We start from the raw sequence: 25,600 nt of genomic DNA, 5'->3' as shown, positions 1-25,600 counted from the left end.
GTTATTTTAAATTCAGATTTTCTACTTGGGAGGAGGGTAATAACACAGTATATTACCAAGTTTTCATCCTTACCAGTAGTCTGAACAGACTTTTAGTTCAAATCCCATCTATACTACATATACTAGCTCTGTGACATTGGGAAGGTCATTTAATTGTTTTGAGCCTTAGTTTACTTATCTGTAAAATGGAGCTAATGATAACTTGAAGGGTTGTTACTATTCTAAGACATGATTCCACACTTCAAGGAGCATTTATTCCAGTAAGGTGAGACAGACATATTGACAAGTAATTGAAAAAATAGAAAAAAAGAAAAATGAGATGATGTGGTAAAGATGGAAGAGTGATCAGTGGTGATACAAAGGAGTTATCTACTCTGCCTAAAGAGGGACTCAGGAAGGCTTTACAAAGGAGCTAGTATTCAAAACGGGCCTTGAAGGATGAATAGACAAGGTACATGGCACATATGAAACAGCTTGATGCATTTGGGAAACCACGATTTGTTCAGAATAATCAGACCAGAAATATGGGCAAATGACAGAAGACACTAGAGAGGGCCTGGCGCGGTGGCTCATGCCTGTAATTCCAACACTTTGGGAGGCCTGAGGCGGGCGGATTCACTTGAAGTCAGGAGTTCGAGACCAGCCTGGCCAACATGGTGCAAACCTGTCTCTACTAAAAATACAAAAATTAGCCAGGCGTAGTGGCACGCACCTGTAATCCCAGCTACTCTGGAGGCTGAGGCAGGAGAATCACTTGAACCTGGGAGGTGGAGGTTGCAGTGAGCCAAGATTGTGCCACTGCACTCCAGGCTGGGCGGCAGAGCTAGACCCTGTCTCAAAAAGAAAAAAAAAAAAGGAAGAAACTAGAGAGATAGACAGATTGTAGATTACAGAGGGCTTGTAGTGTTTGCTACCCTGAAGATTTTGGACTTCATTCTGAAGTTGCTCACAGGTATCGAAGAGTATTCATCAGATTTGCTAGTGGTGGTGGTGTGTCACACTGACTGTAGGAAGATGCCTTAAGCTGTTGCATTTGAGGAAGACAGTGGGGAGGTATTGAAAAATAGGTGACAGATTATAAAGAGACTTTGATAGTAGTAGAACCAACAGGACTCGAGGCCATTGGATTATCCAGGAAGAAAGAGTAAATAGCAGTTCGCAGGGTTTCAGGATTGGTAGACTGAAGTGGTTGTTGGCTTTATTCATCACAATAGTAATACAAGATGGAAGAAAGCATACGAGAGGTAGACACTGAATTACCTTTTCTGTGCGTAGTCTGACTTCTTCAGTATTTGATTATTCAGAGAAAAAAAACACTAAAAATTAGCAGGGTAAGTTCCTCTACTTTTTTCTTTAGAAAAATACATTTGTCTTGAGTATAGATTCACAAAGAGGTTGATAAGAGTACATCACAGACTAACAAGTTATGGGGGTCATAGAAGACAGTTCTGTTCATTCTGCAGATATCATTAAGGAAAGAGCTAAAGAAAGCATTGCAGCTATAACCATGTTGATACACTTGAAATTAATAAAGTTCTGAAAACATTTAGTGTGACTAGTGTTAATGATAAAGAATTTGGATTTTAGCATTTTAATGGTTTTGGAGTTTTTTAAGTGCAATTTTGACTTTGCATTAGTGTCTACAATTTATAACTAAAGTTTATTTTTTTGAAAATGATATTAAGAGGAATATTCAACCTGAAATAAAACTTACGTACAAAATGTTTAAAGTATATTTATTCACTATTTTTTCTTCTATTCTAGTTACTATTTTTGGAAATGAAGAAAATGGTAAGGTACTTTTAGTTTCAATTTAAGTTTAATGCTTAATGATATTTTAACTGGAACATACTTTTTACGAAACTTAGTGATGAATGCATGTGTTTTTGTTTTTTAGAAATAAAATCCCTATCTTTACATTTTAAGTAATTAAAAGAAGATCTAGTAATGGGGTTATTTCCAGACCAAGACATTTCATGTGTTCTCATTTTGTGTTATTTATGTAAATTAAAGTAGACATTATTTTGTGCAACACCTAGTACCCAAACTTGTTTGTGTATTTATATAAATATTTCTGTCTCCTATGTTCTTCAAAACTTTTTATTTAGATTTTTTTAATATGAGTTCTAGCTAGGTTGAGGAGACAATTCTGCTTTCATGATGTCTGAATTTTATTGATGGTTCTCGTTTAGGTATTTGTTAAAATCGCACTTTATAATGCAGAGATATTTAAGAAAATAACCAGACTGTAAATGTGTAAATTGCATTACCAGTTTAAGGAAGCTAAAGTTTTTATAACAACTAAGTAAAAAAGATAGTGCCTAGAGGGAAAAATCATTTCTCAAAATTTCACTGGGATAAAAGCAAATTTCATAAGTCTGTTGAAATTAAATTTAAACAAAATTTAATTGGACATACAAAACTCCAGAGGATTTCTAAAATACTTGAACAGTTAGAAATTATTAATAAATAGTAATTCCTCTTACTGGAGACAATTAGGCATTAAGTATGTAAATCTTAAATTACCTTTAAATTTAATTTCTCGGTAACAGAATAAATGCAGACTCAATCTTGGTTGGCTTATTTTCTTTCTTTAAATCAAAAATGTTTCCTGTATGTTGGAAGCACAGATATAGAAAGCAAAGAATTTCAGAAGTTCTTATAAAAGAACTTTTAACTTATATCATTATCTCTTGGGGCTATTTTTACCGTGTCTCTCAAAGAGTCTTTTTTTTTTTTTTTTTTTGAGACAGAGTCTCGCTCTGTCGCCCAGGCTGGAGTGCAGTGGCGATCTTGGCTCACTGCAAGCTCCACCTCCCAGGTTCACACCATTCTCCTGCCTTAGCCTCCTGAGTAGCTGGGACTACAGGCGCCCGCCACCACGTCCGGCTAATTTTTTGTATTTTTTTAGTAGAGACGGGGTTTTACTGTGTTAGTCAGGATGGTCTCGATCTCCTGACCTCGTGATCCGCCCACCTCGGCCTCCCAAGGTGCTGGGATTACAGGCGTGAGCCATGTTGCCTGGCCAAAGAGTCTTTCAATACAGTCTTTTGTTGTTGTTAGCTTGTTTGTTTTTAAATTCAGTTACGGGTGATTTTTGAACTTTTGAACACAGAGTTTGGTATATAGGTTTCAGGTTTTTCTTTCAACTTTGATTGAATTTTCTCAGTTAACTATGATTTTACTTCCTATATTACTTGTAACCAGTGGTTTAATAGCATGTATATGTAACCAGAAGTTTGCCTATTGATAATCACATTAATTTGAATTTAGTGAAAAGCATTGTTTTCTGTTATTCTTTACTCATTATAATTTAATGATAACATCTTTTAAGTACTTACTATATTCTAGGTCTTGTGTTAAGAGCTTTATTTTATCTGTTTTTTAACAGAATATATTTTTAAGCAAAATCATTTCCTTTTGTTTTCATGAAGAAAGGAAATATTCTAAAATTATATTAAATATTTTTAAAACTGAAGAGTGTATTGTTTTTACATTTAAAGTATCTCAAAGTTACCATCTATCTCAAAGTTATACGATAGTGTATAGATGAGGAACAACAAGCTTGATTTAATATGGGGTCTAGGCAAAAATATTTATAAAGGAAGTAAGCAAAGTGAAGATAACATTGCAGGGCTGTTAAATGGTCTCAGTGTTATCATAGCAGTAGGAAACTAAGTTCTTGCACGCTTTTCCAAAGGAAAAACAAATGAAGCAATTATATATAATATATAAAATATACATATATATATATTTTTCTTTTTCTTTTTTTTTGAGATGGAGTCTCCCTCTGTCACTCAGGCTAGAGTGTAATGGCACGATCTCGGCTCACTGCCACATTTGCCTCCCAGGTTTAGGCGATCCTCCCACCTCAGCCTACCAAGTAGCTGAGATTACAAGTGTGCACCACTACGCCCAGCTAATTTTTTGTATTAGTAGAGATGGAGTTCTACTATGTTGGCCAGGCTGGTCTTGAACTCCTGACCTCAAGTGATCCGCCCGCCCCAGCCTCCCAAAGTGCTGGGAATACAGGCGCGAGCCACTGCACCTGGCCAAAGCAATGATACTGAGTCCATTGGGTACACCATGGGGTTCAACCTGAAGGGAACTGACAGGATAGAGAAAGCAGATTTTGAGAAACCAGTTTTTAATGTGTATGACAATCAATGTTAGCGGAAACAAAAAGAGCACATTTGAAAATGGAAGTTAGGGTTACGATTTTATCTTGGCATCAGATACTGGCTTAGAAGTAGAATATGACCATTAAGATGATGGTTTAAAACGTGGAGGAAACTATAATTTTAGCTAGGACATAGTGAAAAGAACCTTGGATTTTTGTCAAACAGATACGGGTTTGAATTCTGGCTTCATCATTTAATAACTGGACGTTGGGCAAAGTATTAAATTCTCTGAGCCTCACTGTTTACATCTGTAAACTGGAATAATACCTAAGAAGACTTACTGTGAGGGTTAGAAATAAGGCATAGATTATATGCCTTCTAGTTGGCTTTCAGTACATAGGAATCGTGATTTGAGTACCTATAGTCAAATATGGTGACTCAATAGTCCCACGGTTTTACTAGGGTGCGCTGGTCATGAGGTTGGAATTATTTCTTAGGAATTCCACAGCCAAGAGGGAAAAGAAACTATGAGCAGCATATTTTACATCAACCACTGAGATGGATTGGAAGCAAGGAGACCAATTGGCTTTTGCAGCAATCCAAAGAACATAGGCAACAATTTATGAACTATGCACTGGCAGTGAAAATAATGATAATTATTTTGAAATTATTGAAAAATAATGAAAATAGTAATGAGTTCACTTGGAGAGAAATTTTAGGAGCTAGAATTAGTATTTGTACTGATAAACTGTGAGATACAAGGAGTCATTTCAGGCCTGGGTTTCTGCATTGGTCAACTGTGTGACTGCAGTTTCTGTTCTCTGAGATCAGGCATGAACCCAATACAATTTCAAAAGAAAAGGTTGGGTTGCAACAGGGTTGTCAAATTATTATTATTATTTTATTTGAAAAGTACAAGCAATTTTTAAACCAAAAACAAAGGAAAATAAACCTCAGACCGAAGGAAGGACAGTACTTCAAACTGAATACATGTTAGCTTTTACAAAAGCTTCCTTACATTGTTCTTGGTCTTTCTTTTCTTTTTTTTTTTTTTCAGCGCAGACCAGTGAGCACTTTATCACTTCTTAAAATTGAGAAACACTGATATAGGGAATGCACAAAAAGGACCAAATTTTGCAGAAAATAATTAAAATACCTGGATAAGACTAATAGTAATATTAAGAGTCAGTATTTATTGAGGATTTATTGTGTGCCAGGCATTCTTCTAAGTGTTTTGCATGTATTACTTCATCAGTATTAAGCAGCTAACTTTACTGAAATAAGTACTTTAATTGAAATCTAAGCAAATTATTTGGAGAGTGCAATATGAAGAAGTAATGAATTCTGAAAGTAACAGAAAGGACCTTTGTGGAAGGAGTAGCATTTTATCTGAACTTTAAAAATGAGTAGAATTTCAGACCATTTTATCTGAACTTTAAAAATCAGTAGAATTTCAGACTTGTCTGTATTTGTTATCTTCAGTGGGTTTATGATGCTGCATTACAAACTGAAAAAGAGTTTAAGCATCTGGTAGATAGTTCTTGCTTCTTAAAGAAATCAGTACTGCTTCTTTGAAATATGTAGAATACAACAAAAAGCTTTTGAAATATGTTGGAATGTTACATTAATCTACTTGCGAAACAGTTATGTTAGATATTCAAAATGGCCAAAACTTTTTCTTGTTAGCCTGTATTGAACAGGGGAATGAAATTTAGGGTACTTTTTCTGAACAATACAGGGAATGAGTTATTCAGATGTATTCATCATTTGTGGTGATGGTAACTTATTTTATTTACTTTCAGTTGACAGTTGCTTGGATTTAATGTTCATAGTAATAGATTCTGTTTTAAATAATTTTAAGTCATTTAAAATGAACTTTTGGAGAACTTGAAATACAGTGAGTGAAGAAAGTGTTTTAGCTTAAATCTTCAGCAATTTAATACAATCAAATCTCATCTTAAATCTCATCTTATAAACCAGACTGATAATCCTTAAATATAGGAACAGAATATTTCTTCATATCTAGTAATGTTTCCTCATGCAAGTAAAGTTTATATATTTGATGTTTCAGTACATTTTAATTTAATGGTTTATTGGATTCGGCCTCCTGACCCAATTATTGTGTTTTAATGTAATGCTTTTTGCTGTTTTCACCTGGATTCAATGAACTGTTATTTGTTTTTATTTACCAGGAAAGACCGTTGTTTACCTTGTGGCTTTCCATCTGTTCTTTGTTATGTTTGTATGGTCCTTTTGGATGACAATTTTCACATCTCCCGCTTCCCCCTCCAAAGAGGTAAATTTAATGTTGGTAAATTACCAAATGTTTTAACTGATTATGGAGTTTTTTTCCCTTGTGTTACCTTTGTTAAAACTTTACATAATGCATGTGTTCTGTTTCCATTCATAAAACTGCTTGGTTGCTCTGTACTGTGAATGTGAGTCATCAGCCTATTCTCAGATACAGTCCACTGACATAGCAGAGTCAAAGTTCAGCGGTATAGAAATGCTTACTACTTTTCTGCCATGCTATGTTTCCTTAGAGACATACTTTATATTACTGGAATAAAAAGTCTTAAGGAACAGAATTGAGTTAGGAAAGTAGAGTTTATTTTTTAGAAACTCTCAACATTTATATTTTCTCAGGCATGAACAGATATGCTGCAATTAAAGAAAGTTTTGTGATGGAAACAAATTGTCTAGGCTATTGCTTGCTGCACTTTAATATGACTAGTGTTTCTTCTAATTGGAGGTTCCATTTGGAAAATAATGTAGGTAAACATTTATGTGGAGTAGGTATTATGACCAGTATGTCTCGCTTACCTCGTCATAGCTGACTGAATTATTCCTTCACCGAAAATTTCATATAGCAAGGTGGTTAAGAATATATTCTCTAGAGTTAGAGTTTGATCTTTTGCTCTAACAATTTAATCTCTCCAAGCTGCAATTTTCTTACCAAAAAATGGAACTAACAATTGTGCCTGTCTCATCAGGATGTTTGTAAAGATTGTGAGATTTATTCAGTTAAAACATGCATGTATTCATTTATTTATTTATTGAGATGGAGTTTTCGCTCTTGTTACCCAGGCTGGAGTACAATGGTGCGATCTTGGCTCACTGCAACCTCCGCCTCCCAGGTTCAAGCGATTCTCCTGCCTCAGCCTCCTGAGTAGCTGGGATTACAGGCACGCACCACCATGCCCGGCTAATTTTTGTATTTTTAGTAGAGACGGGATTTCCCCATGTTGGTCAGGCTGGTCTTGAACTCCTGGCCTTGGGTTATCCACCTGCCTCAGCCTCCCAAAGTGCTGGGATTACAGGCTTGAGCCATCACACCCGGCCTAAGCTTTTAAAATAGTAGTGTACCTGCCACGTTGTTAGGACTCAAATATTAGATGATGATGATAATGTAATCGTTTCCCTTTGTGTTAAATTTATCAAAATCATTAAAAATTATAGACCATATGTTTAAAAATAGTGTCAACTTTATTTAACTTTGCAGTGAAGAACATATATCCAAAAAGTATGCATATGTGCACACACCTGTGTAACTACCACCCAATTCAAGAAACAGAACATTACCAGAACCCCATCAACCCCCGATGCTTCCTTTCAGTCATCCACTTAATAAGAAGCCGCTCTCTTGCCTTCTAACAGCATAGATTAGTTTTGCCTGTTTTTTTGTATTAAATATAAATGGAGTTTTATAGTAGTGTGTGTATGTGTATAGTCATAGTCATATGTGTATGTGTGGCTTCTTTCATTAACATTCTATTTGTAAGATTCACCTGTGTTACATATAGTTGCAGATCATTCATTCTCATTATTGTTTAGTATTCAGTTGTAGTATGTAACACAATTTATTTACTCGGTCTACTGTTGATGAGCATGTGGGTAGCCTCCAGCTTAGAGCTGTTACAAATAGGGTTGCCGTAAACATTCTAGTGCATGTCTCTTGGATACTATATATGTAGTTCTTTTGGGTAGATGCCTAGGAGTAGAACTAGTATATATACATTTAACATTAGCAAGTAATGCCATACAGCCTTTTGCCTGCTTTTTCTATTAGATGCTTTTGTTTTAAAAGGTAGAGTAAACCATAAGTCAAACTTTAGTGTTGCTTCAAATATATTCATCAGGCATTTGTTACTAATTAGTCAACCCTTAAAGTTATGTTACAAACTATCCATTTCTTAATCTTGAAATTGAAAAGGACTTAATTTTATTTAATCAATTACTAGTAGTGATGACTGTTGAAAACATAGCATGTGTAAAAAGTAAATAATTCTCATTTCAGGAAATAAGAAATAGAATAAGAAAAGTAATTGGTAGTACTTTTGAGAAGCAGTATAATGTAGAGGTTAAGAATGCAGGCCAGGCGTGGTGGCTTATGCCTGTAATCCAGCACTTTGGAAGGCCAAGGCAGACAGGCAGATCACTTTAGCCCAGGACTTTGACATCAGCCTTGGCAATGTAGAAAACCCCATTTCTACAAAGAATAAAAAAAGTTAGCTGGGCATGGTGGCATGCATCTGTAGTCCCAGCTACTCGGGAGGCTGAGGTGGGAGGATCACTGAGCCCAGGGAGGTTGAGCCTGCAGTGAGCCGTGGTCATGCCACTGCACTCCAGCCCAGGCAGCAGAGTGAGACCCTGTCTCAGACAACAACAACAGTACCACTCTGGACTAAAACTGCTCAGGTTCAGCTCATACTTCTGCAGCCTACTAGCTGTGTTAGCTGTGTGACTTTGGAGACTTTCCTTGGTTGATCTTTCCTCTGTAAAGTGAGGGTGATATTAGTACCCACCTCATAGGATAGCTATAAGAATTGAGCAAATTAGCAATCTATATAATTAATAATAGATAATATATGGAGTTAATAGTCTATATAAAGGGCTCAGAAGAATGCTTAGCACCTAATAAGTACCATCAAAATGTGTTTTTTTTTGGTGGTGGTTCTAGCATATTGCATCCAGTTACCATTCAGCCCAGAGCTTAAGCTTTTACATCAGCTTCTCCTTCATTCTCCTCTACTCCTATAAGGTCATCTGACTGCCCAAGCCTGTATCCAGTGACCTTGCTGTGGCATGCTCCATTTGCCCTGTCAGAGAACTTATCATCTGGTATTGTAATTGCCTGTTTACTAATATGCATCACATTATTAAATTTTAAATTTTGTGAGGGCAGGGATATTTACGTTGCATTCTTCACTATATCCCTTCCCACACTATCTGGCACATAGTGGATTTTCAGTAACTCTTAAATGAATTAATTATTAAATCTTCATGGGCCAGCTAAGCTAAGCTCTAGGGACAACCAAGAACAGGAATTTAAGATTCTCTTTGTCACTGAGCTTACAGTGTGCTGACTGAGGTAGGCCTGTATAAGCAATTACAAAGCTGTGAGTTTGGTGCTAATGTAATACCAAGCTCACAGCTTTGTTAAAGGAGGATTCTGTCAGCTCAGAGGTTGGTGCTAATATAACACCATACTCACAGCTTTTGTTAGGAGGATTCGGTCAGCTCAGAGGTTAGAACAATGCTTGGAGATCTAGGTCTAGGGGAATTGATTGGGTTGAGAAGCAAAAGCTAGGGCCAGACGTGGTGGCTCACGCCTATAATCCTAGCACTTTGGGAGGCCGAGGCAGGTGGATCACCTGAGGTCAGGAGTTCGAGACCAGCCTGACCAACATGGTGGTGAAACCCCATCTCTACTAAAAATACAAAATTAGCCGGGCGTGGTGGCGTGCTCCTGTAATCCCAGCTGCTTAGGAGGCTGAGGCAGGAGAATTGCTTGAACCTGGGAGGCAGAGGATGCAGTAAGCCAAGATTTTGCCGTTGCATTCCAGCCTGGGCAACGAGAGCGAGACTCTGTCTCAAAAATAATAATAATAGTAATAAAAAGCAAAAACTATAAATCTTTAAGGAAGTTTAGTTATAAATACAGGTGGGGTGTCTCTCCTTTTTTCATTGTTTCAGTCAAGTACTTCTTGACCACCCATCGGATATCAGGCTTAAAGGTAGAGACAGATAGTAAACAAATAAAATAATTATAAATTGTGATAAATTTAGAAAAATAACACGGTAATATGATAGAATATAACAAAGTAAAAGCTACTTTCTGGAAGAAAGAGCTACTTTAGATAGTATAGTCAAATAAATCTCCGAGGAAGTGGCATTTAAGCTGAGACCTTTATAAGTATCTCTTCCACTAAGCTTTTTCAAGGAAAAATCTTTGTTGTTTATTCCTGTACCCCAGTACTTAGAATCAGACCTCGTATATAACAGGCAGATTGATAAAGACTTAAATGAAGAAATGGTGAGGAAAAGGCAGCATGTGAATAGCTGATAGGCATCTCCCATCACCAAGTGTCATCTTTTCTAAAAAGAAAATATGGTCCCATCCCTTCCCTGACTATAATCCTACAGAGTTTGCCAATTAGCTATAAGATAAAGCTCATGTTCATTTGCATGGTACACCAAATCCCTTCATGAACGAAATCTTACTAATTTAATCTTCATTGCTTCTTCATGGAACTCTATACTCAAGCAGTGTATTGAGCTGAATATACTGTACTATTTTCACATCCTTGTGCTTTCTGTATGCTGTTCCCTTTGCCAAGATTTTCTTTTCTTCTCTGTCTTCCTGAAAGATTCCTGTTTATCTTTCAAAACTTAGGTACACTGCCTTCAAGAAACTTTCATTGATATCTCCCACCACCTCCTAAGGGAGCTTTTATCATACCTTGTAATATATTATCAATGTTGTACTTTATGCTGATTCGTATTTTGTAATTCTTTCTTTATATGGCTCTCTTACTAGACTATAGAAATAATACTTTTTGAAGGCAAGGGTTGTTTTTATTCATCTTTGGATCTCTGATATCTGGGACAACACCTCACTCTTAATTGGCATTTAATATATATTTAAATAGAACTGTCTGAACACTGAATTTAAGACAATAGTAGCATTTTATAGTTTGAACTCTGTTCACTAGTTTTGAATAAAAAGACAAACTTGTAGCACTAATTCAAAATTACAATCTGTTTGAATTTTTGTTTTGTTCCATTCCTCATCGAAAATTCTGATGCCTCTTGAAATTTTCATTTGGTTTAATCTTTTCATAATTTTATAACGTTCATTCTTTTTTTTTTTTGAGATGGAGTCTCACTCTGTCACCAGGCTGGAGTGTAGTGGTGTGACCTCGGCTCACTGCAACCTCCACCTCCCGGGTTCAAGCAATTCTCCTGCCTCAGCCTCCCGAGTAACTGGGACTACAGAAGTGTGCCACCACACCCAGCTAATTTTTGTATTTTTTTAGTAGAGATGGGGTTTCACCATGTTGGCCAGGCTGGTCTTGAATTCCTGACCTCGTGATCCACCTGCTTCGGCCTCCCAAAGTGCTGGGATTATAAGCGTGAGCCACTGCGCCCGGTCCATAACCTTCATTCTTAAGGAAAAGTAATGATGTTGAGTAGCAGTAGAGAGGCTTGAGGCCTGGGACACTACTGCAGACTAGGAATAGGACAGCCCAGGGAAATCTGTTGAAGTTTTGTAAGGAATCTGTAAAATTTGATCAGAACATCTTCTATTCAAATATATTTAACAAGTTACCATGTGATTTTTATACTCTACTATGAATATGTAAGAGACACATCATGTCAGGAAAGAATTTTCTAACAAGTTAAAATTATCTTAAAAGAGAACATGCCATCTTGCAAAATAGAAAAATATTTCTCTGAAAGCATTCAAGAGGGGCCCAATCTGTCAGAAATGTCTGAAGACCCCTACTTGTGATGGAAGATTAGATAAGGGACCTCCATTGTCTTTAAGACTTTTTCATCTTTAAGATTATGTGAGTCTTTCCTGACCTCTTACTGTCCTGTTCATCTGTCCATGTTGCTTCTTGTCCCCCATAAGTAATTTAGGGGTTTCTTGTCCCATCACAATTTGATTGTGGAAGCTGAGCTAGGTAATCTAAATAGACTCTTCTATCTCCTAAAGTATGATGTTTTAGTCAGGTTAGAGTAACAATCTATAAAAAGCAAAAACATTTATGTTACATTGTAATATTGAGGAAAATGTACCAGAGTAGAACACAGAAGATCTGTATTTTACTGTTGGCTCTGCCAGTAGTTCTGCAATCTTAGAAAATTGCCTAAGTCTCTTAGAATCATAATTTCCTCAACTCAGAGCTCTCTACTATGCCAAGCGATTGCCTTGTTTATAGCAGAATACTGTGTTGTTAAGCTAATACCGTTAGCAATGATGGTGCAGCAAGAGGAGGAGACATTTTGGTATTTGAGTTAGCAACTAGACCAAATACTCCTTAAACATGAAAAGTCAGGATTCCTTAGGGCTTTTTAAGCAGAACCCTACAAGTAAATAAAAATTGAGGAATTGTATTATTAAAATATAAAACACAATGAAGAACAAGTCTCAAGCCATTCTTAGTTTTTTTTTTTAATCTATGAAATAAAGACTGATAGAAACCCGTATTTCCTGGTAAATGAAATTGAGGTATAAAACCTAGGATCCTTGAGATGTTTGGATGACATATGAAAAGAACAATTAAACATAAACAAGTACTCTGAAGGGAAAATGCTATTAAGAGAAATGAACCAGAGGCTGGCCACACATGGGAACAAACACTAAGAAGTGAAAACAAGAAACAGCTCTAGGCTGGGCGCGGTGGCTTACGCCTATAATCCCAGCACTTTGAGTGGCTGAGGCGGGCGGATCACGAGGTCAGGAGATCGACACCATCCTGGCTAACACGGTGAAACCTCGTCTCTACTAAAAATACAAAAAAAAAAAAAAAAAAATTAGCTGGACATAGTGACGGGCGCCTGTAGTCCCAGCTACTCGGGAGGCTGAGGCAGGAGAATGGCGTGAACCCAGGAGGTGGAGCTTGCAGTGAGCCGAAATCACGCCACTGCATTCCAGCCTGGGTGACAGAGCGAGACTCCGTCTCAAAAAAAAAAAAGAAACAGCTCTATAAAAGACTCTGTCTTTGAAAAGGCAACTACGCTTGCCTTGACAATCTTTCATAATTCTGGTGAAAGTAAGTCCTCTTGGTTAGCTTTTTAAAAGCTAAAAATGGTTAAAAAAAAAAATGACTCGTTGGCCTTCTTGAGACATTTGGCTAGAAATTTGCGGGACCCCATGACTGTGATTTAGCCTTTCACCCAAAGCAAGTAAATCTTTGGACATTCTTCCAAAAATTAAAAATCTCTTGACAGTAACTTTTAAACAACTAAAATTTTTACTAATGAAGACTATATATTAAGCCTTTCTTGTGTAGAAATTTAATTTTATTTGTGAAAAACAAAGATGGAAAAATATTTAGTTCATGTTCTTTGCCATCTGGTGTGGAGGGCAAATATTTTTTAATATGCCAAAGGTATGTAGTTTTTGTTAAAATGTACTTGATTTATCTGCTTAACAGTTAAGTTTGAAGACAAGTTTTGTCTTCTTAAAATAGTTTTTGGTTTTCTTTTTCTGTTCTAGATAAAACTTTTTCTGAGCATGATAATTAACATCATGGGATTTAAAAAATTTAATAGTCCTCTTTCCTTTTATAGTTCTACTTGTCCAATTCTGAAAAGGAACGTTATGAGAAAGAATTCAGCCAAGAAAGACAACAAGAAATTTTGAGAAGAGCAGCAAGAGCTTTACCTATCTATACCACATCAGCTTCAAAAAGTAAGAAAAAAAATAAGTTTTCCTTTTCAAATGATTTTTAAAATATGCTTATTCCTGCCAGGATATATTTGCATGGTTTGACTATTAAATGGATACTATGATTGCCATAAATAATATCTGTAGCAACAAGACTTTCCTGTTTCCTTACTGTGGTATTTCAGATGCAGAAATAGATAAATATATAAAAATAATATATAAAAATAATAATCAATATAAATTGTTTAAGGGGCCCACTTTAATATGAATCTCTTCCGTACTTGTTTTTTTCCCCCAACTCAACATTCATGGCTAAAAATTTTAATTATTATTCTTAGTAAACTGTCATTTGGAAGTCTGAATTTGAGTATTATGTGTCATCACTGAGTAATTAAAAAAAATCTAAAAGTGTGCTAAGAATGGGGAACAGTAAAAGACACAAATAGGAAGAAACTTGTTCAGATGTATAAGGCTAATACTCTGAGAGTCAGACTGTGAACTCAGGTTTGTCTAGTTCCAAAGCCCTTGGTGTTTCCTCTGTACTAATGCCTCCACTGAGATCCATGACTGTAACAGCAGCTTCCTGTTCCTAGGTTGTAATCTTATGACAGGGAGGAGTCTATGAGTGGCTGGTCATTTAAATATAGGGAATTGTTTTCTTTTATTTAAAAAAATTTTTTGTTTTTGTTTAGGAAATTGTTTTAAATTATGTATTATATACTTCAGTAATTGGTTTAAACACCAGGTAATGATTGCAGCTTAACAGTTATTCTGTTTACATGTACAAACTCATTTAGACCTCACAACAACCTTATGAAGTGTAGACTATAGTTTCCATTTTACAGATGAGGAAACTAAGACACAGTGAGGCTAAGTAACTTGTTCAAAGTCATACAGCCAGTATAAAAAACAACAGGATTTTAAGTCCAGGTGCTCTGCCTCTTCAACCCACTAAGTTTCTAAACTCCAGTGGGAAATTACCTTTGTGCAGCTATGTACAAATTGTGACTCAAGAAAATTTAAAGTGTCTACAAGATTTTAGGAGGGGATATTTGACTGACTGTCCTTTTTGCATAACTAATATAGTATGGATTGAAAACATGGATTACAGATCAAACCCTAGCTTTTCCCTTGCTAATACAGTGCAAGTCACAAACTTTCTAAGCACTAACTTCCTCATTTTAAGGTAAGGATAATAATATTTTCATGGCTGGGTTAGTGGAAGTATTAAAAGAGACAATATATGTAAAGTACTTAGTATAGCTCTTTGTATATAATACATTTCCAGTAATTTTTTATTTTTTTGAAATGGAGTCTCGCTGTGTTGCCCAGGCTTGAGTGCAATGGTGCAGTCTCAGCTCACTGCAACTTCCACCCCCAGAGTTCAAGCGATCTCCTGCCTCAGCCTCCTGAGTAGCTGGGATTGCAGGCACACGCCACCAAACCCGGCTAATTTTTGTATTTTTAGTAGAGATGGGGTTTCACCATGTTGGCCAGGCTGGTCTCAAATTCCTAGCCTCAAGTGATCTGCCCACTTTGGCGTCCCAAAGTGCTGGGATTATAGGTGTGAGCCACCGTGCCTGGCCTATTATTTTATTTCATTTTCCCTTGATTATAGGTCTTCTAGGTGGTCTGTATCCAGAGCCTCACTTCCTTCTAGTGAATTCCAGGCAACGGGCTTTCATTCTCCCTACCAGGATCAGTGGCATTTTGTCATTCTGTCTCCTTGAAATGCTTTCCTCTTTGTATTTTTCTGTAGTTTTATACTTCTGTTTTAGTATACTTGTATGATTATTGTTCTTCATCCCACATTTGTTGTTTTCTCCTATGTCTTAACTTCACAATGGTGCCTTACCCCGTTTTTTGTTTTTTTTTTTTTTTTTGAGACGGAGTCTTTCTCTGTCCCCCAGGCTGGAGTGCAGTGGCACAATCTCGGCTCACTGCGAGCTCTGCCTCCTGAGTAGCTGGGACTACAGGCACCCGCCAACACGCCCGGCTAATTTTTTGTATTTTTAGTAGAGATAGGGTTTCACCGTGTTAGCCAGGATGGTCTCGATCTCCTGACCTCGTCATCCGCCCGCCTCGGCCTCCCGAAGTGCTGGGATTACAGGCTTGAGCCACCGTGCCCGGCCTCATTTTTTCTGTACTGTCCTTCCAACTGTTACTTTTAGCCTTGGAATTCTAGTACCACAATATTGTGATTATTTGCTTATTGTGCTGCATAATTTGTTTTCTTTAATAGTTTTCAGTAATGAGTTACCTTCTTTATAGAAATAACAACAGATTCAAGGATATTAACATGCTAGCACTCACCTGCATTCCAAACCCTTTCTTGTGTGCCAGGCCCAGGGGTAGATTTGCAGCTGCATACAAGGATTGCATGTCTACAGAGTGGTCTGCGATCTAGCTGCACCCTGGGATACAGCGCCCTTCCTGTTGTTTCCGAGGAGGGAGCTGCAGACCTCTGCCTAGAGCATCCAGTCGCCACTATCAAGCCTTCATCATTCACCTTGGCATGTGCCCTTCAATTCAGCATTTGTAGCTCTCACTAGAGCTCCACTTGTGTATTTGCAGCTTCCAAAGGATAGCTGTACTTGAATGGCCTATTATCCAAAGCTTCAAGCTCCTGCAATACTGGATTCATCACTTAAAACCTAATATCTTGGGGGAGGGGCCAAAAGTCTGCCTCGTTCACTTTTATATTTCCTGCATCTAGCAGTATTTGTCACATGGTAGAAACTCTCTAAATATTTGTCAGTGAAAAACACTACTGTCACCCAAACTCAGCTCTGTTTCTATCCTTGGCACCATCATTCTTCTAGCCACCCTAGAAACTCAGATTTCCTTTGATTGCTACTTCTGAGTTCAATCTGCTCAGTCATCAAGCCTCCCTTTCCTACAAGGTCTGTTTGGTTTAATCCCATCTCAGAGCCTAGGTAATTTCACAGCCTTTGCAATGTCAGAATGTTGAGTGGAGAAGGGTAGGGGAAAGAGAGAAAAGATACTCGTTCCTGATGTTACCATTTGCTTAGCCATTCAACCTTCAACTGATGACTCTCTAATCTTTGGGGTGTCTTTGATCTGTAAAATGGAGAGATTGAACTAGGAAATCTCTAAGGTCCTTTATAGCTCTACTTTTTCTACATTATATGGTTTTACCTCCCTAGTGCCTAACCCAGGCAAGGTGTTACAGAAGGCCCTCAATAAAATATAACATACTCGGTCAATTGGGGCAAGATGGCCAAATAGGAACAGCTCCAGTCTGCAGCTCCCAGTGAGACCAACGCAGAAGGCAGTGACTTCTGCATTTCCAACTGAGGTACCCGCTTCATCTCCGTGGGACTGGTTAGACAGTGGGTGAAGCCCACAGAGGGCGAGCAGAAGCAGGGTAGGGTGTCGCCTCACCCGGGAAGCACAAGGGGTCAGGGAACTCCCTCCCCTAGCCAAGGGAAGCCATGAGGGACTGTGCCATGAGGGACGGTACTATTTGGCCCAGATGCTATGCTTTTCCCATGGTCTTCGCAAGCCACAGACCAGGAGATTCCCTCGGGTGCCTACACCACCAGGGCCCTGGGTTTCAAGCACAAAACTGGGTGGCCATTTGGGCAGACACTGAGCTAGCTGCAGGAGTTTTTTTTCGTACCCCAGTGGCACCTGGCATGCCAGCAAGACAGAACCGTTCCTTCTCCTGGAAAGGGGGCTGAAGCTAGTGAGCTGAGTGGTCTTGTTCGGCAGATCCCACCTCCACAGACCTCAACAAGCTAAGATCCACTGGCTTGAAATTCTCGCTGCCAGCACAGCAGTCTGAAGTTGACCTGGGACGCTGGAGCTTGGTGGGGGGAGGGGCTTCTGCCTTTACTGAGGCTTGAGTAGGTGGATTTTCCCCTCACAGTGTAAACAAAGCCGCCAGGAAGTTCCAACTGGGCAGAGCCCACCACAGCTCTGCAAAGGCACTGTAGCCAGACTGCCTCTCTTGATTCATCCTCTCTGGGCAGGGCATCTCTGAAAGAAAGGCAGCAGCCCCAGTCAGGGGCTTATAGATAAAACTCCCATCTCCCTGGGACACAGCACCTGGGGGAAGAGGCAGCTGTAGGCACAGCTTCAGCAGACTTAAACGTTCCTGTCTGCCGGCTCTGAAGAGAGCAGCTGATCACCCAGCACAGCACTCGAGCTCTGCTAAGGGACTGACTGCCTCAAGTGGGTCCCTGACCCCCATGCCTCCTGACTGGGAGACACCTCATAGAGGAGAGCTGCAGTTGACATCTGGCAGGTGCCCCTCTGGGAGGAAGCTTCCAGAGGAAGGAGCAGGCAGCAATCTTTGCTGCTCTGCAGCCTCCGCTGGTGATACGCAGGCAAACGGTCTGGAGTGGACTTCCAGCAAATTCCAAGAGACCTGCAGAAGAGGGGTCTGACTGTTAGAAGGAAGACTAATAAACAGAAAGCAGTAGCATCAACATCAACAAAAGGATGACCACAAAAAAACCCCATCTGAAGGTCACCAACATGAAAGACCAAAGGTAGATAAATCCACGAAGATGAGGAAAAACCAGCACAAAAAGGCTGAAAATTCCAAAACCAGAATACCTCTCCTCCTCCAAAGGGTCACCACTCCTCGCCAGCAAGGGAACAAAACTGGACCGAGAATGAGTTTGACAGATTGACAGAAGTAGGCTTCAGAAGGTGGATAATAAACTCCCCTGAGCTAAAGGAGCATGTTCTAACCAAATGCAAGGAAGCTAAGAACCTTGATATAAAGATACAGGAACTGCTAACTAGAATAACCAGGTTAAAGAAGAACCTTTGACTTGATGGAGCTGAAAAACACAGCACGAGAACTTTGTGAAGCATACACAAGTATCAATAGCTGAATCGATCAAGCAGAAGAAAGGATATCAGTGATTGAAGATCAACTTAATGAAATAAAGCATGAAGACAAGATTAGAGAAAAAAGAATGAAAAGGAACGAACAAAGCCTCCAAGAAATATGGGACTCTTTTAAAAAAGATTAACAAAATAGTTAGACCACTAGCCAGACTAATAAAGAATAAAAGAGAGAAGAATCAAATAGAGACAATAAAAAAATGATAAAGGGGATATCACCACTGATCCTACAGAAATACAAACTACCATCAGAGAATACCATAAACACCTCTACACAAATAAACTAGAAAATCTAGAAGAAATGGATAAATTCCTGGACACATACACCCTCCCAAAACTAAAGCAGGAAGAAGTCGAATCCCTGAATTGACCAATAACAAGTTCTGAAATTGAGGCAGTAGTTAATAGCCTACCAACCAAGAAAAGCCGAGGACCAGATGGATTCACAGCCATATTCTACCAGAGGTACAAAGAGGAGCTGGTACCATTCCTTCTAAAACTATTCTAAACAATAGAAAAAGGGGGACTCCTCCCTAACTCATTTTATGAGGCCAGCATCATCCTGATACCAAAACCTGGCAGAGACGTGACAAAAAAAGAAAATTTCAGGCCAATATCCCTGATGAACATCAATGTGAAAATCCTCAATAAAATACTGGCAAACTGAATCCAGCAGCACATTAAAAAGCTTATCCACTGTGATCAAGTTGGCTTCATCCCTGGGATTCAAGGCTGGTTCAACATACACAAATCAATAAATGTAATCCATCACATCGAACCAATGACAAAAACCACATAATTATCTGAATAGATGCAGAAAAGGCCTTCAATAAAATTCAGCACCCCTTCATGCTAAAAACACTCAATAAACTAGGTATTGATGGAACGCATCTCAAAATAATAAGACCTATTTATGACAAACCCACAGCCAATATCATACTGAATGGGCAAAAGCTGGAAGCATTCCCTTTGAAAACTGGCACAAGACAAGGATGTCCTCTTTCACCACTCCTATTCAACATAGTATTGGAAGTTCTGGCTAAGGCAATAAGGCAAGATAAATAAAGGGTATTCAAATAGGAAGAGAGGAAGTCAAATTATCTGTGCAGATGACATGATTGTATATTTAGAAAACCCCATTGTCCCAGCCCCAAAACTCCTTAAGCTGATAAGCAACTTCAGCAAAGTCTCAGGATACAAAACCAATGCGCAAAAATCACAAGCATTCCTATACGCCAATAACTGACAAACAGCCAAATCATGAGTGAACTCCCATTCACAATTGCTACAAAGATAATAAAATACCTAGGAATACACCTTACAAGGGATGTGAAGGAGCTCTTCAAGGAGAACTACAAACCACTGCTCAAGGAAATAAAAGAGGACACAAACAAATGGAAGAACATTCCATGCTCACGGATAGGAAGAATCAATATCGTGAAAATGGCCATACTGCCCAAAGTAATTTATAGATTCAATGCTATTCCCATCAAGCTACCATTGACTTTCTTCACAGAATTAGAAAAAACTACTTTAAATTTCATATGGAACCAAAAAAAGAGCCTGTATAGCCAAGACAATCCTAAGCAAAAAGAACAAAGATAGAGGCATCACATTACCTGACTTCAAACTATACTACAAGGCTGCAGTAACCAAAACAGCATGGTACTGGTGCCAAAACAGATATATAGACCAATGGAACAGAACAGAGGCCTCAGAAATAACACCACACATCTACAACCATCTGATCTTTGACAAACCTGACAAAAACAAACAATGGGGAAAGGATTCCCTATTTAATAAATTGTGTGGGGAAAACTGGCTAGCCACATGCAGAAAACTGAAACTGGATCCCTTCCTTACACCTTATACAAAAATTGACTCAAGATGGATTAAAGATTTAAATATAAGACCTAAAACCATAAAAACCCTAGGAGAAAATCTAGGAAACACCATTGAGGATATATGCATGTGCAAAGACTTAATGACTAAAACACCAAAAGCAATTGCAGCAAAAGCCAAAATTGACAATTGGCATCTAATTAAGGAGCTTCTGCACAGCAAAAGAAACTATCATTAGAGTGAACAGGCAACCTACAGAATGGGAGAAAATTTTTGCAATCTATCCATCTGACAAAGGGCTGATCTCCAGAATCTACAAGGAACTCACACTTCCAAGAAAAAAACAACCTCATCAAAATGTGGGCGAAGGGTATGAACAGACACTTTTCAAAAGAAGACATTTATGCGACCAACAAACATATTTTAAAAAGCTCATTATCACTGGTCATTAGAGAACTGCAAATCAAAACCGCCATGAGATACCATCTCACGTCAGTTAGAATGGCGATCATTAAAAAGTCAGGAAAGAAACCGAGTGTGGTGGCTCACACCTATAATCCCAGCACTTTGGGAGGCCGAGGCAGGTGGATCATGAGGTCAGGAGTTCGAGACCAGCCTGACCAATGTGATGAAACCCCGTCTCTACTAAAAAAAATACAAAAAAAAATTAGCCAGACCTGGTGGCAGGTGCCTGTAATCCCGGCTACTCAAGAGGCTGAGGCAGGAGAATCGCTTGAACCCGGGAGACGGAGGTTGCAGTGAGCCGAGATTGCGCCACTGCACTCAGCCTGGGTGACAGAGAAATAGAAACACTTTTACACTGTTTGTGGGAGTGTAAATTAGCTCGATTGTGGAAGACAATGCAGCAATTCCTCAAGGATCTAGAACCAGAAATATCATTTGACCCAGCAATCCCATTACTGGGTATATACCCAAAGGATTATAAATCATTCTGTAAAGACACATGCACATGTATGTTTATTGCAGCACTATTCACAATAGCGAAGACTTGGAACCAACCCAAATGCCCATCAATGATAGACTGGATAAAGAAAATGTGGCACATATACACTATGGAATACTATGCAGCCGTAAAAAAGAATGAGTTCATGTCCTTTGCAGGGACATGGATGAAGCTGGAACTCATCATTTTCAGCAAACTAACACAGGAGCAGAAAACCAAACACTGCATGTTCTCACTCATAAGTGGGAGTTGAACATGAGATCATATGGACACAGGGAGGGGAACATCACACACTGGGGCTGTCGGCGGGTGGAGGGGAAAGGGAGGGATAGCATTAGGAGAAATACCTATTGTAGATGACAGGTTGATAGGTGCAGCAAATCACCATGGCACGTGTATACCTATGTAAAAAACCTGCATGTTCTACACATCTATTTTAGAACATAAAGTATAATAATAAAAAAAAAACACATAGAAAAGCACAAATAACAGAAACCCAGTTGAAATGCTTAACTAGAGTCAATTAGATGTGCAGGAATAAGTAGTATAAGAAGAATCAAGTCCAGGAGTGATTGGGAAATGAGTATTGAACAGTATTTGAGAAAGAGAACATGTCCCAGGGCCCAAAAGTCAGAAGGGACCCACCAGCCAGGCAAGTTGCTTAGATGCTGTAAGGTGTAGCCAAGGGAAACCAGGAGTATTTGATACATGGCAGCAGGGGTTTATGGCTGCCAGGGGGAAATAACTGGTCAAGTGTTGGGCTTTCAGTTAAGATCTAATTTAATTTCCTTTCCCTCATTCTGCAGCAATCAGAATACACAATCTTAACCACTCAGTCCTTAGTGCTTTTGTTCCATTTTACATTGGATGTTTTCACTGCCTCACAGAGTCCGTTTCAAATGTTTTGGCTGAAAGGGCTCTTTGTATTTGTATGTTCTGAGTTCAGATCCTGCTGGTGCACCCAAGCATTATGGAAACAGGGACTTAACTTAGTTCTTCCAATAGAGTGATGAGGGATTCTGCTTTTAAAATTTGTAGCATTTATCTTTTTATGTAAGGTTTTCCTTTACAGTTGAATAGGTCTCCATATTTTTCCATCATTAGACAAATACTAAAATGGACTAGATAATTTTAAGCGATAGTGGAGGAGAGGAGGTACAGATTTCCTTCTTAGAGAGTGTCAAAGAATATGCTCCCAGTAGTGGAAAAGGAAGATTTTCAGTCTAGCGGCTAAGTACCTCCTACACATTTCTCGTCAATCAGAAAACAGGTACACTGAAGGCACCCTGAGAACTCATATTGTAATTTCAACACACCCAAAATCAAGGGCCCAGATGCCAGTAGCTGCAGCAAACAGGTTTTTCCTCCCTGTTGATCAAGACAGGTGAGTGAGACAGAACTTGGCTTTCTTATGTGATGTGGGATTATCTTGTGACTTGTGTCTTTTTCACTAATGTGCTAGAGGGAAAAAAAATAGCTGAGTTTTCTAAAACGATAGCTCTCTATTTTTAAATGAATTTGAAAAGTCAATTAAATTATGTATTTTATTGCCTCTGTATCATATTAAACTAGTATTTTATTTTAAAGGCTTAAATAAATGAAAATGATATTTGTTAAAAAATAATATTTATTTAATAAGTAGATATTTGTGTAAATTCCCTTTGTTCTAGAGAAATTCTTATTTACATTATAGAAGTAATACATGCCCATTATTTAAAAAACAAATTTTTAGGGGCACCAAAAAAGATTGAGTCTACACACCTCACCCGTGACACCACTCATCAGAGGCTATCACCTTTTCTTGTGTATCCTAGCAGAAATGTTTTATATATAACAGAGTATTGTAGAACTATATACAAGTGACAATCAAATAGCTAAATATTAACTAATACAAATTTGGTTACCTGGATAGAGCTTTCTATGAGCTATAGCTTCTAACATTGCTTCAAAATATACTCTGTCTCCCTGTTATATGTATTAATTGACATCTGAAATATGTATGCATTTTATTGGGATAGGGTATATAGTTATAAAAAGAAAATATGCTTTTCCCTTCGGAGATGGGAACTCTATTCTGTATATACAAACTATTGTATGATTGCTTTTTTTTTTTTTTGAGATGGAATCTTACTCTGTGCAGTGGCACGATCTCAGCTCACTGCAAGCTCCGCCTCCTGGGTTCATGCCATTCTCCTGCCTCAGCCTCCTGAGTAGCTGGGACTACAGGCGCCCACCACCACGCCCAGCTAATTTTTTGTATTTTTTTAGTAGAGACGGGGTTTCACCGTGTTAGCCAGGATGGTCTCAATCTCCTGACCTCATGATCCACCCACCTCAGCCTCCCAGAGTGCTGGGATTACAGGCGTGAGCCACCACGCCCAGCCCTAAATTGCTTTTTTTCCCATGTAATGTCCTTGTATTTTTCCATGTTAGGGTTGTCAAAAACCAAAATTTCAACAGATTGAGTTTGAAAGATCTAATTGCCTTTTATTAATGATTTATGAACTAGGCCTCATGCAGTCTACAAAATAGAAAGGAGCTCTAATGAGCTGGACAGGGGAAGCCGGCTTTAGAAAAGGCTGAAGAAAGTGGAAACAAAGAACAGAAAGCTGATTGGTTATCTCCAAGTGAGCCACTGCACCCAGTCATAAATGTATTCTGTGGGGAAAACTTTTGTTAAACTCTGCATAGCGTTTCACTGGCTATACCATAAGATGGTTAACTATTTGTATAATTCAAGTTATTCCTAGTGTTTTAGTAAGAACAATGCTGTAATGAACATCACTCTTCTTCACTAATCCTTGAACAAGCCAAGCATACTCACACCTCAGGGTCCATTCTCTGATTAGAATCCTCATTCTCCCCGCCAGGCACGGTGGCTCATGCCTGTAATCCCAGCACTTTGGGAGGCTGAGGTGGGTGAATCACCTGAGGTCAGGAGTTCAAGACCAGCCTGACCAACATGGTGAAACCCTGTCTCTACTAAAAATACAAAAATTACCTAGGCATGGTGGTGCACATCTGTTGTCCCAGCTACTCGGGAGGCTGAGGCAGGAGAATTGCTTGAACCCGGGAGGTTGAGGTTGCAGTGAGCTGAGGTCGTGCAGCTGCACTCCAGCCTGGGCGACAGAATGACACTCCGTCCCCAAAAAAAAACAAAAACAAAAAACCTCTTTCTCCCTCATGGACATGACTCACTAGCTTCCTTCTTTCAGTTTCATTTTTCTCATAGATCTTTCTAAAATTACAATTCCCCGATGTTTCCTTCCCTGCTATCTATAGTAATACATTGTTTATTTTGTTAACTTGTTTATTATTACTCCCCATTGCTTCCTGTAAAATGAAAGGTCCTTGAAGGCATGAACAATATCTGGCACCTAGCAGGTGTTCCATACATTTTAAATGAACATATGTATTGGGCAACAATAGTATATATTAGGATTTAGTGGAAAACAATTCAGAGTTTTTATTCAAAAATGCATTCCCAATTTTATTGTTTATCTGGGGTAGGGATGGCAGATAAAAGTTTTTTTTTTTTTTATTGAAGCTATTTCAGAATTTCAAAAACAGTCCCACAGGATGCCTTAAAAGTCTAAATTTTTATATTACTATAGGCATCGCGGTATAATAGAAAAAAACACTGGACTTGGGACTTACTAAATCTTGAGTTCTAGTCTAGTTCTGCTACTCACCCTGGTGTTTGACCTTGTATGAGTCATTTATTTGCTTTGCATCTACTTTTCATCTAAAAATTGCTGAGCAAACTCCATTCTGATGTTCTCTTTTATCTCTTGACATTTTGATTTGAGAAGCTCTCTAGTATAATACATTTTGGTATTGCTTTATAATTATTAGTTATCAATTACCCAGAGTTGTTTATTTTTTTTAGAAGATCAAGTTTTAATGTCAAATTAGTTAAGTTTGTACATCCTTCAACATCTTCCTTTTACTTCTTTCATGTAGCTATCAGATATTGTGAAAAATGTCAGCTGATTAAACCTGATCGGGCGCATCACTGCTCAGCATGTGACTCGTAAGTGTCACTCACACATACGCTTAATATCTAGCACTGGAAATCAGTGATGGGAGAGTGCAAGGGGAAGGAACATTTTA

The 25,600-nt window shown here is 38.4% G+C and overlaps 1 protein-coding gene across 9 annotated transcripts in view; it reads left to right on the top strand.

Annotated features, from left to right (window-relative positions):
• Positions 1–1,764: 1,764 nt before the first annotated feature.
• Positions 1,765–25,600, top strand: part of ZDHHC20 (zinc finger DHHC-type palmitoyltransferase 20) — a 53,318-nt gene continuing 29,482 nt past the window's right edge. For 8 of the 9 annotated variants that reach the window (XR_009213221.1, XR_009213220.1, XM_032150675.2 and 5 more), the window contains exons 1-4: positions 1,771–1,791; positions 6,314–6,417; positions 13,704–13,824; positions 25,451–25,520. Coding sequence is in view for 7 of the 9 variants with exons in the window: in XM_032150675.2 (XP_032006566.1) it covers positions 6,358–6,417; positions 13,704–13,824; positions 25,451–25,520 (251 nt within the window). In the remaining 2 variants the exon portion in view is untranslated. Of the gene's footprint in view, positions 1,792–6,313; positions 6,418–13,703; positions 13,825–25,450; positions 25,521–25,600 lie in introns of all 9 variants that reach the window. The other variant, XM_032150676.2, reaches the window with a different exon arrangement.

This window comes from Hylobates moloch, unplaced genomic scaffold (assembly GCF_009828535.3).
Source record: "Hylobates moloch isolate HMO894 unplaced genomic scaffold, HMol_V3 SCAFFOLD_4, whole genome shotgun sequence".
NCBI lineage: Eukaryota > Metazoa > Chordata > Mammalia > Primates > Hylobatidae > Hylobates > Hylobates moloch.
This window is presented reverse-complemented; position numbering and strand designations above follow the sequence as displayed.